Source organism: Ylistrum balloti, unplaced genomic scaffold (assembly GCF_031769215.1).
Source record: "Ylistrum balloti isolate Yb309-2 unplaced genomic scaffold, AGI_CSIRO_Ybal_v1 Utg369626, whole genome shotgun sequence".
In the NCBI taxonomy this organism is placed as follows: Eukaryota; Metazoa; Mollusca; class Bivalvia; order Pectinida; family Pectinidae; genus Ylistrum; species Ylistrum balloti.
Window position 1 is genome coordinate 1,527,169 of NW_026781894.1, and position 13,102 is coordinate 1,540,270.

Genomic DNA, 13,102 nt, shown 5'->3' on the forward strand with positions numbered 1-13,102 from the left:
AACATTTTGATGTACTCTAGAAAGCAGAAATAATTAAAGGTCACATGTATTAAAAGTTGATCCTACTTTGTAAACATGACGGCATATAGGACGATATAATAGTTGGTTATATATCTATAGGAAAACATACCAATACAGATCCTCTGCTGTTCACATTCATGCACAGAAATGGTATGGTTTTTATTTTGGTATTCTAGAACTGTGTAAACGTAACATATTGATATTGTGCCAAAAGTATCATTTAAATATTAGACATTAAACAGGGTTTTTGGAGCCTGTAGAAATTACGATATTTCGTAGACAACATCTAGACATATACAAGGTATATTGAGCAGAAACAAAATTCGTATTCTCGAGGCAAGGTAGAACCGCGTTTACCTGGCCCTTAATACGTAATGAAAAGCAATCCTGATAAACTACAAATTGCCCTATTCCATTTATTGAATGCTCGGTAATTTTCTTTAAATATTAATGACGGCGGCTTTGGCCTTAAAACCCTCAATTAAAAAAATATCCGATGTATTGGATTAACTTACCGTTGTATCTAAGCTTGATTAAATGCGGAAATGAAGTCGCTAGAATAATTAGCATACATTGATTCAAAACGGGACAGGACGGAATGGGACGGGACGAGACAGGACAGGACGGGACAGCATGGGGCATGAAGGACGGGACGGACTACCGGACTGGACATAATGGATACGATTAACAATCTGTCCCCCATTCTGCTCCCCGTAAATGGCTAAATTGGCGTCTATAAATATGAGATGAATATAAATCTCACTAAAATCATCTACACAAGCTAAAATTAAAACAAACAAATATAAAACTAATGAAAATGATAAAAATCTCATAGCTTCTGTGTATACACGTGCATACCTAAATTTTTCAAGCGAATTCTTTTGTGTAATTCACATTGTCTAGCAACTGTAAATGTAAGCCATCACCACGGAATGTTACGTAACCTATCACTTAAGGCTTATATTAATAAAACAGAGGGAAAGCTAGGAGATCTTTGCTGACAGGGGTACTAGGAAACACATGCACCATGGGTGTAGTAGACTACATGCAAATATTGTCTAGAGTGGATAAGTACGTTATATCTCCGATAAATATCATCTACGTTATCACATTTACCAAGACTCATCAAGACTTTTTAGGCGATTTACGAACGTCATACAAGGAGTTGTTGGACTGTAGAGAGTTATAGACAGACGTCATTCGCGGGACTCTGTCTGTTCGCCGGCCGCTAGTGGATGATGTACTAGCCGACATCTTGAAGGAGCTCATCCTTCGGGCCTTGGATTCACGCCGAGTCATCTTAATCTGTGGCAGGGGCTGGGTATTAGAGCATGGCAACAGGTCAACAAACACACATATAAAATATATTAGCAAAAAGTATATATCATGTTAGACACAGATCAGGAATAAAGATAACATCAACAGACGTAAAGACAAAGCATGCCACATCACCACAAGTAAACAAGTCAATAAATGCACAGATAAGACATATCACACCAACAAAACTCAGTGAAAACAAAATATCATAAAGATTTAAGAATATAGAATGCCACCCATGTTTTGATTTGTGGTAAAACTTTAGTTTTCATTTGAGGTTAATGAAACGGTTGATATTTATTTTCATTTAATGATATTCAATTACTTATTCAAGTTAGTTTAACAATCTAATTTTGCATCCATCCGTTTTTGTGACGTCATGGCGGTAACGATAGTCTCTGAATGCATGACGTTTTCTTACACTCATAACTGTAACGTAAAAGCGGAAACCACAGCGGTCGTATTAATATTTTAAATATGTAGTATGTCATTAACATGATGACTGCAATAACACTTGAAACATTTCATGTAAAATAATTCAAAACCTCATGTGCTCTGATGAGCAGCACCTAAACGTTTTTCAGGAAGCAATCCATTTTGATATATATTTACACGTGAATAGGAACAATGGAGATAAATTCCATCACCACATCAAAAACGGTGCTAATAAAGATAGGTAAACAATACAATTCGCTGAAACAATATATTTCTCAATCTACCAAGATGAAATCACATTTTACTTAGAATTCATAGGTGGATTCGATATATCTAACAACTAATGGTACATTCGTGAGCGAGACCAGATGAAACACAATACTTCACTTTATCTACTCTAACTTGTTTTAACATGACATCACTTGACCTCTGTACCCTAGCTAATACTGTACCAACGCAGCATTCTCTCAGAGTAAGAGTTCCAACATGGTGACGAAATAAAAGACGGAAGACATGCTAATAGGTCAATTGTCTGATATAAAAAACTTTGTTGATAGACTAACATGAAAAATGGTAAGATATATTTCACTTAACTTATGGCAATCGTGATATATGTACAAGTATGGCTTATTTTGTCTAGGGTTACCTAATTTCACCATAATGTATATTATAAGTTACAGATCAACAATAGAAAAAATTGACGTGCGGCGGCCATCAGTACACAGAAATCTTATTAATCGGTCGAAAAGGTCTTTTTTTCAAATTTAATCAGGCTTCATTCCAAAAACCTATCTTCCTAAGATAATGCTTCTATGTCTTTTGGATAACACGAAGCGAAGCTTTTTAGTAGCTTTAACAACAATACCACTGTGGTCTTGAAAATGAGCCAAGGTCATTTCTTTTTGCAAATCTTGTCTGGTTTCATTCAAGGATGCCATCAACCATATATCATAACGAAATCGTTTTGTATATTTTCATTTCTTTAGACAAACTATATGGAGCTTCATCCTAGTAATCTACAGATGAAATTCTGCATCTGAGATGTGTTGGTATGGCCGTACATACATGTAAGTACATTCCTGGTCTGGATATAACAGCTTATGTACTTCGAGCGAATAAAGTTCAATGCAAAGCTAAACAGAAGACTTTAATATGGCACAACTTATGCATAAAGTCCAATTAACAATTCACTGTAGGTTTAAATCAGAATCGTAAATGTGCTTTGAAATGGTTAAACTAGATGTAAGTACATTCCAAATTTCGTAATGAAAACGTATGTACTTAAAGAGAAATAAGACTCGTTGTGGAGCTAAGTGCAAAAATTTACATGATACAATTAATGAAGAAATTCCAAGTAAATGTAAACTATATGTTAGAAGAGTAATTGCTCGCTCTTGCTTATATGTACCCATAAAGCAATTCTGGTGATGATATTTTAGCAAACAACACAGCTTTTGACGACGACGCAGCCACTCGAAAAAGTAACACCCATGTCTCACCTCGCGACTTTGTGTTTTGATTGTTAGCCGATAGCGATGAAAGATGGGTTTGCATAACTAGTTAAATAGAAACTTCAAATATCGAAGTTAACAAACTGTGAATTAATAAAAGTGAAAATAATGAATAGAGGAAGCAATAAAAGCAGAAGCAAAAACAGGTTGTTACCATATAATATTTGCTTCAAATTACTTCGTTTACATATATGAATAATTGAAAGTGTAATGGTTCAATGAACTGGATCAATAGTGAATAGCTAGTATCCGACCACTGACATAGATAATACCGAAGATAAAAGAACGCTTCATTGGCGTAGTCACTCGTGATTATTATAAATAAGTAAGTTCCTCGACAAGTCCCTGCGACTAACCAACGAGTCAATAAATAGAATTAATTATTTCAATGACGTATGAAAATCAGATGACGGACAGTGATGGCAGAACATTACCAGGTCACACTGTATTGTTCCTATACAGACAGGTAGACTATTTCTACTTTTGTTATTTGCTCACTGTCATTTCCTTCACAACAAAATCAATCTGCATCAATTTACAGAACATTTTCCAATTATGAGATAACAAACAGGACAAAAGGAACCGTAAAAATGTCTTGTTAGCACGGTACCATTTGAACGTGTTAGTAAACAGGCAATATAATCCTAATCATCATGGCAGCACCAGTATCAGTATAATTTAACATGGACAGAAAATCGAAATAAAACATATCAATATAAAACAAGAGTAATTGAAGACCTATGTTAAGCTGTTAGAAGCGAAACTACTATCGAGGTTATCCTGGAGTGGTATTGTATAGAGATGGGTTTCCAATATACGTTAACAGAACGAGTTTATCTTCAGGCTGTCTAAAAGGATCATCAATCAATCAGGCGACACCAGGTGCAGATCAATAACATGCTTGATAGGATTATGTTTACATCTTTGAAATTGATTTTTAGGATTGTGTCATCCTGAAGGATAATTACGTAATTGCAGTATATGAAAAGCTATCCGGACAAATATTATTAACATTAATGAAGAAGCGTTTACGATTCATGCGGTGATAATATCGGAAATCCTTATCACATGTCTGTCATAAAATGCAGGTACACAATGACATCATTTGAAATGATGTTATCATTGCAAAACAAGTGCCGTCAGAGACAGATGAGGAGCATAAATATCTCCAATAAATTAAGATATGCTGTTGTTTTTTAATATAACCAAAGGTATTCATAAATATACATATACGTATCAAGATTATTTATATGTAGATTAATTGTTCCGAGTTATATTTAACACAGTTACAATAAATAATTAAAGTAATGTATTTGTTTTTCTATTAATTAATTAATTAATTATTATTAATGGTTAAATGTATAATAATGAAAATGTCTCTAATTGATAAGTAGACAGCATGATGATAGAAAAATAATCAATCATTATATAAATTACCTGTTCAGACTGGGTTTTCTGAAACAGTTAAATTTAATACTTTTCCAAACATTTAACTAATATTATTAAAACACTACATATTGATGTATTATGGTCATAACAAAACTTTGGTAGTGTTACGTTAGGGGATGTCGTCAAAACATTGACAGAACTGCATAAACATTTGTACGTTCACACCATAGCAACCGTAGCCATAGAACATACAAATATATAAACATCAAGCATGAACGCGGAAAACTGGCACGGATTAAGACAAAAATTATACACAGCAATATGGCTACATGTAAAATAGTGAACCCAAACAAAATAAATCCTCACAAACATATACACAAATGTTTTCGTATTTCAGCACTGCTATATATCAAATCTGAACGATAAAATTGTTATAGTTAATCAGTTATGTAGCCTTCCACCGTAACATGAAAACAGGACAATTACACGTAAATTTACCCTCTTTAATTGTTCTGCTAAACGTTAATCCTAAAAACAAAATATATGTTGTCGTTTTCATACATGATTTAGAAGAAAATTAAACTACCAAAAGTCAAACATACAAGTAACAACTTATTAGTGTAAATATCATAACAGTGTTTAATGTTTGATATCAATATCTAATTTTAAAACAAAAACCGGATATTGATTTTGACCCATAAGCATTGCTACATATACACATGTATTTACATATGATGATAAATGTTGAAGGAATCTTGCTAAAGCAGTTAAAAATATTCTTTAAAAAAAATGATTATCGATATAAAAATTATTTGCCATGCTTCAGGCAATGCAGGATACATGATGTCATTTATCTGGACTGTAATGTATAACGTCTTTCGGCTAAACAGCGCCGGTAGGGAAAAGAACTGCAAATTCGTCATTTAAAAATTAACGGTATGTTAAAGCTATTTACTTTCATCGTATAACTCTATCTTGCCAACATCTTCAAAGAAAACCTGTATGCGGTGTGCAAGATGAATATTTAATTTGTTGTGTAAAACCACTCGTGTGCATGCAAGTTTGATCATGCAAATTCAGATAGCAGTTAAAATGCATGCCTGCTTGATTCAAATCACACATAGCTAAACTATCTGCATTGCTGTTTCATAGTATAAGTTTAGATACCAGTGTGTCAAATGTCTAGAAATATGTTTAGCCACACGTGAGACTCACATAAACAATCTGCACATTTCGGATTCATGCACAACGTATTTGATTTCACAATACTCACTTTATTTGTTCCGAAGAGAAAATTTGACTCGTTATCTGTCGGAACATGATAACTGGCCTCGGGAGTTTTCATTCGTTTTGGTGTTCGGATCTTCAATAAAATAATAAAATAATGTAAAATATATTTATAAATGCAGTGACAAGCAGAAACGTAGAAAACGCTCGACTTTGGAACACTTGTTTTCTTATTGCTCAAGATTGCCAACTATATTTTATATAGATGCTATATTATTATCGTTAACAGTCAGTCTTCAATGAAAGATCGGATGTATGAAATTGAAAACATGAAATTTGAGGTGTGTTTTGATGATCGATAACATAATTTCGTTGTTGTGACGTCAAGCGAGACAACTCTTGCTTACCCTATAGACTGGCAGTGCCCGATATATTGCTCCTTGGTTTCTATCCCCGGGAGTGAAGCTTTCCAGGTGATGGTTGTAGGCCTACGATTGTATACAAGATGATCTGTTATAATACGTTTGTTATCTAAGAAAACATGATAGGCAATATGTTTCAGATTGATTTATTTTTAAGTTCAGATATTCATGGACATAAACAATATCAAATAATATTACGTCAATTAAGACGTCCAAACTAGACAATGTATATTAAGCATGAATTGATACGTACAGACAATGGTGATTTAATGAAATGAAGAGATAGATGAAACAATCTTCTTGCATTGTTTTATTGATTTCATCTTGATAATTAACCGAAATATCTATCGGAAGCAGTGACATATCTTAAACCATGTGTTTGAAACCATCGACACAGAATTCTAGTTTCAAACCTTGTCATGTTTCAACGAATTCTGTCCGAATTTTTTGAATTTTTTGTAACGCCAGCAGTTATTTCACTACTAAATACATTGGCATTAAATGTTTCACTACGACTGGAAATTTCAGTTTGGTATTTCTTTAAACAAAAGGCAATATTTTATTGGTAGTTGATGGATCGTTAAAACTACTTAACCTCTTTCTAATTTCGACAACCTTGCCATGTCATGGAAAGGAATAGAAATTTACAAAGCGGATCATGCAAAATGAGAACAGCAATAACCATATGCAGCATGAAAATTTGTAATAAACTGAATGCATCACTCGTATCAGTCTCGAATCAGTAGCAAATATGCATAGACTTAACCATATATATTACGTCAAACAGTGTCTCTCAAACAAAGCCATGCTACGCCATCACCGCTCAAGTATGTTAACGTAGTGACAAGCAATTCACGCTTTGTGTCACCTATCTACTTCAACCCAGCTGTTGGACTATACAAACAATATTGATTAATTTAGCATGTAAAAGGCAAATATCCTTCATTAGTAAGAACTGTGAACCATTACAAATACATTTATTCTCTTCATTTCAGTTGGTGTGACTTTGTTGAATGGTTCAAAATGCTATATTACATGTTACTAGATAAACAATGTGAGTGAATTACATAATTGTAATATCATAGTTATGTACTACATTAGTACTGTATTACGGTTTATGCTACATTGAAAACCATGCCGCGACCAAACTGTTTACCCCTTCTATCTCATTCGAGTTCCTGATCCCCAGCTTTCGGTCTAAGCTGCCCTGTTGAAATTGCATGTTAAAATAAACAAAAGGTTGAACATCTGCTAATGTTTTACATACTTTTGTGTCGTTAGGATTTTTTTCATTAAGTGATGACAAAACAGTGTTGTCATCTGTGTATGTATATGTTTCCTATCACCGTTTAAAATACAATTGAAATCCAGCGTTTATAATTCAATACACTGATCATCCTTATTTATGTAAGGAAACTTTTTTATAAGCTAAAAATTGGGAGAATGTATTCCTGTTAATCTACTGTGCTCGTTTGTAAAAGATGGCTTAAATATCGGTTACTTTTCCACGACCTTTGGCAAATACAGGCGAAAACAAATAGCAAATTCTAAACCACACAGCCAACAGCTACAAGGCCTACACAAATACATGCTTGCAGTGTTTTAGGACGAAAGTGTGTCTTAAGAAGTTAACTTTGAGGCAGTAATCAAGAATCATTAGGTGCAAATACGATCATAATACACCAACTTTTAAAGATGTCTTAACGTGTCAGTTTCTATACGAGTTCTAGGAGTTTGTTTGAATGTCTGTGATTATATACATTTGATATAATGTAACAATAGAAGGCAAATAGGAAGCCAACAAGTATCTTGCCTACTGACTGAATACTGCCATAATATCATAATTCATATAGTTCTTGATTATCTGCACTTTCAGAATTACATGTCAATTAAAGTAGTACCAGTAAAACAAACCTTGGATAACGAAAGATATAATATTTGTAAGGTTTTTGGACACATTTAACATTTCGAGGTAAACAAGTCGATGTGCAGAAGAGTACTAGAGCTAATAATAGTTTGCATATGATTTTCATAGAACTTTCCAAGCATAAGGAATTTCGGAATTTTGATCATACCTTTGGCTTCATCAGAGCGGTAAAGAACTTTTTGTCCTCTACTAAATTGTTCTTCTTAGTCTGAGGAATGGTATTTTCTTTCTGTCTCATGTATGCTGACCGACGGAATGGTTCCCACCTGTGGATTATATATTATGAACGGAATGTTTTAATGATAAACACGTGCTGCAATCCTATAATGGTACTTCTATACTTCTGAAAAAAAAATTCTGTTGGTATACATAATTCTCTATTTAGAATTACAAAATTAAAATCAATTAATACAGATTATACAAACTTCCGCTTCTGATTTTCTTATGTTACATAAGGTTTTAACATCAGATGAGATGTATAAAGTAATATTAATGCAAGACTTACCTATCATTGTCAAATATAAGTGGATACTCATACATTTCGACCGTCCTGACGGTCTGCTTAGCACCTTTGTTCTTTACCGGGGCCAGGGGAGACTGTACCATTTAAAATAAAAACATGGCTGTATTTAGACTGGAAATCTCTTTCACGTTCTCTTTCCTTTTCATTTTGTTATCGAGGATGCAGATTTGATATATAAGATACATGAATGAAGATAAGAGAGAATTGCATATGCACTACATTTAAGTTTACATTTGAAAAGTCACAAATCAATGTACTATGTATGTCACTTTAATCTAATCTAAATTCTGCTGTTCCCTAACATCCCATCAAAACATGGACGACTGTACCAAGACACACAAGTGATCGGCACATTAACACAATTATAAAGTAAGATACAGTGGATCCAAACAGTGTTAGTAATGTCACGATCCCAAATGTGATTGTAAATGTAGGAAACAATACAAAAGAACCAAATTTTGAATTAAACTGCACCACTCAGCTTTGTCGTCCTTCTCGGACTCGTCAGTAATGCTAAAGGCCTAAATTTTGAAACCTAGAAAAACCCAAATTGACTGGAAGAAATATCAGCATCTAGACTGGAACATACTGTTACACTAACCTTGACTATTAACTTAACCGTTACACGGTATGACCGACTATTAACTAAATCGTTACACGGTATGACCGACTATTAACTAAATCGTTACGTGGTATGACCGACTATTAACTAAATCGTTACGTGGTATGACCGACTATTAACTAAACCGTGACATGGTATGACCGACTATTAACTAAACCGTTAGTTGGTGTAACCTTCTATCAACTAATTCGTTACATGGTATGAACTTCTGATAAACTATTTCAGGCAAATACAATACATGATTGTATGTTGTAGTACCTCAGTAATATCGTACGGTAACACGGCAGGGCCTGCCTTTTCCTCAGATTCTGGCCACACAAAGGCTCTGTGCTGACTGAAGAAACCAACGAACCTCCCTTTGGAACCCCACCATACTCTGTAATAAAGCAGTTGGCATGTATCTCTAGCTTTAAATGAATATACAATGTGTAAAGGAGTTATGAAATATCCCATAGCTGATTCCAGATAAGATCTTGTTAAAAATCACAATCAGTGTTTTATCTTTCTACATGTTTATGAAATATGAAAGATTGAAAAAAATGACATACACGGGAATATCACCGTTCAATAATTAACTGTTAGATACAGTAGAGCCAAACAATGAGGTAAATTGTATCATATAACAGTTTCGTCATTCTAGGACTCGTTCGTGATGCTAAGATCTTCAATTTTGAAGACTAGGAGGCGACTGTTGAAAATCCAAAGTGATCGAAAGAATATAAAAATATATCGTTATTTTTTTTTTTGTAATCTGCATCCGCCTTATCAATTGTTGACAGCTGTAGTGTCTAACATACGAAGAGAAGAGACATACGCACCTCACAGATCCATCCATCGATCCCGAAAATATCGCCTTCAGTGAGTTAATATATGCAAGGGAGACAACTTTCATCAAATGAGCTCGCCAGTATATCACTTGTTTTAAAACAGACTGAAAAAATAATTCAGTTGCTTTTTACTTCCCTGTCCAATAAAACATCGTGGACGTCGGTTTAAAAATAACGTGTGTTGCGATGTGTTTCAACACCTATTATCTTGGCAAATGATTCAAAGTTAAAAATAAAATCGATCATATTACCAAAATATAAGTAATATATCCAATATGTAGGTAATTGTTAGTAATAGAATGTACAAGAAAAAAACTTTTTTATGTGTTTTTATTTAAGAAATTCTTTGTTAAAGTATAATAATTAAGATAAGTAAACCAGTGTTAACATCACATACCTGGTCAGTAGATGTAGGGTTCTTCAGAAACTTGGCCACATCCCACAATGTTAGATAACCCTCTGAAATGAGTACAACGAATACTTGTTTTCTAATTCTATAAATACATAAAGCCTATCTGACAAAATAATGAAGTGGTTAGATAATGTCATAAGACTGGTGATAAAATACATATGTAGGTAAGATATACAAATTTAAATCGATTCTATGGATGCAATTCTTAGTTATTAAGGTAAACATGAATTCGGTAACAACCTTTATATTTCACAGACAAGCTAGGGTAATGATGCTTGGATTTAGCATTATACACCACTGATCCTTGGGTTCAGTCGTAACAATGTCCGTGTGTTTAATTACATATCTTTAATCCTTGAATTCAGGAATATATAGCAGCAGCCTTGGGTTATGTGGAATATTAAAGCTAGATCTGTCTATGAATTGAATACTAGGAGTGACTATACACAAGTAATTGTTTGGTGAATAAATCTATCATATTGATCCTTGGGTTAAGCAATGTGTAGCAGCAACCATGTGGCTCAATAACATTGCTATTGTCTGGAACATATTTTAAGAAAGGCTCGGTAAAGAATTCTTGAATTTAGCAGTGGTGCTTATGATAAGTGTTCTACAGCATTAGTCTTTTACAGAACTATCTATCAGCGACCTTGCGTTAGATATAATATGAAATACATGTTACAACCGCCACAGTGTATGGTACAATTCTTACTCTGGTCCCCCGTAATGAGTATGTTACAGTTTTCGTCATGGCAGACTGCTGTCACTGGCGTCCCTTGTCTTCGAGTGATGGCCGACACCTCCCTCACCAACTGTCCCTGCAATGGCCAATGACACCGTGTTTAACATGTACACATCAACGTAAACATCTAATTGAGTATCGAAGACAGCTATCGTTTATTTTCAATTTCTGGTGTGGTGAAATAAAATCTACCTAGTACCTGAAGTATAAAATTGTGAGATTATATTAGTCTGGAACAGGATGTTGCATTGCAGCATTTTTTTTATGTGTATCATGATTCTTATTGTAATCCATACGTTGTTGTATTCTAAATTACAATGCCATTTGATTTATCATTGAACTGATAGGATACTCAAAGTCAGGCAAAATGTGTAGTAGGGGATACGTACAGACATTGTCCAGAACCGAATATAGGAGTCTTGATGGACACTGACGATGATAGGATCATACACTTCCGTTATATACCGACTTTCAATGTCATCGTCTTCTTCCTCGTCATTATCTTCATCCTTTTCCTCTTCTTTCTGATTTTCGTCTTCCTCACCTTCCTCTTTTTCTGGGTCTTTCTTTTCCTCTTCTACTGTTTCTTCTTTCTTTGCTGAAATCATCGAAAATAGATATATTTTCAAATCACGTAGACCTGACATGAATTCGGGTTGTAAGTTACATTACAAAATTTGAATTTTTAAAAGTTTATTTCATTTTTGTGCCGTTTTGCATTAATAAGTCTATACTGTACATTTCAAAACAGGCATGTAGCAAGAACGAGTCGAAACCTTTACCGTCTGTTGTATCTCCTGTGTTGTCCTCTACGCCTTCAATTTTCGCCGTAAGTTTGTCCATCAACTCCTTTTGTTCTTTCTCATCTACCTTAATATCAGCCTGTAATAGTGTTAGCATATGGTTTAGCGTCTTGTGGTTTAATACACTTCATGTTACCAGAATTCATACACGTTTGATGAATTAAAAATGTGTCAATACCATCACAGACTTGGGTATTACAAATACTGTTATTTTTTAAGAAAGATTAAAATCGCGGAAACTATTTTGGTGGAAAACAAAACTGATAGAAATTGATAGAATAAACTACATTCCGTTTTTCGACATTTGTGAAGAACACATCCTTTCACCTTTGGTGAAAATTTGAAACATCGAAGAGAACCTTCCACAGCAAATATGGTATATTTTTTTTTTAAACATCTCTCAACTTCAACATAAGGTTACTGACCTGTTGATGAATATTTGAGGTTCGAGATAAGCGTGAGTTTGATCGAGATACTTTTTTACTCATTCGAGATCTGGACATGACAGAAGCTGTCTCCATTTTCTCATCATTATCCTCCACAACACGCCTACGAAGGGGAACAGAAATGAAAATAATGGTTCTATTTAGGACATATTCATACACATCGCTATAAGTCTTGGCACAATATTTAAATACAACTATAAAACAGCTTTCACATAATTGAAAAAAAAATTAAAAAATCAGTTTATACAAGGATTGGAATTTTATCCCTAGTTGTGAATACGTAATTGTACATTTCTTTGTGTGATATACATACTTCAGGTATGCTGGGTCTAGTTTCTTTTCTTTGTGAATGAGCACTTTAATCATGTTGACCCTTTTTTCTTGGTTCTGTTTCTGCTTCTGGCGTGAAGGACTTGGCGCTGACCCATCAGGACCGGGAAGTTCAAATCTGATAATTTGTGTAGAACATAGTATTGAA

General features: G+C 34.1%; 1 protein-coding gene across 1 annotated transcript in view; it reads right to left on the reverse strand.

Annotated features, from left to right (window-relative positions):
* Positions 1-1,146: 1,146 nt before the first annotated feature.
* The window catches only part of LOC132551747 (WD repeat-containing protein 64-like), a 40,593-nt gene continuing 28,637 nt past the window's right edge, over positions 1,147-13,102 (reverse strand). The window contains exons 17-31 of the mRNA XM_060215884.1: positions 12,938-13,072; positions 12,604-12,727; positions 12,158-12,257; positions 11,765-11,973; positions 11,346-11,451; positions 10,619-10,680; positions 10,213-10,325; positions 9,653-9,770; positions 8,755-8,846; positions 8,398-8,515; positions 7,479-7,529; positions 6,308-6,388; positions 5,947-6,036; positions 4,722-4,739; positions 1,147-1,338 (exon numbers count right to left, since the gene is read on the reverse strand). Of these exons, the coding sequence (XP_060071867.1) occupies positions 1,147-1,338; positions 4,722-4,739; positions 5,947-6,036; positions 6,308-6,388; positions 7,479-7,529; positions 8,398-8,515; positions 8,755-8,846; positions 9,653-9,770; positions 10,213-10,325; positions 10,619-10,680; positions 11,346-11,451; positions 11,765-11,973; positions 12,158-12,257; positions 12,604-12,727; positions 12,938-13,072 (1,609 nt within the window). The remainder of the gene's footprint in view (positions 1,339-4,721; positions 4,740-5,946; positions 6,037-6,307; positions 6,389-7,478; positions 7,530-8,397; positions 8,516-8,754; positions 8,847-9,652; positions 9,771-10,212; positions 10,326-10,618; positions 10,681-11,345; positions 11,452-11,764; positions 11,974-12,157; positions 12,258-12,603; positions 12,728-12,937; positions 13,073-13,102) is intronic.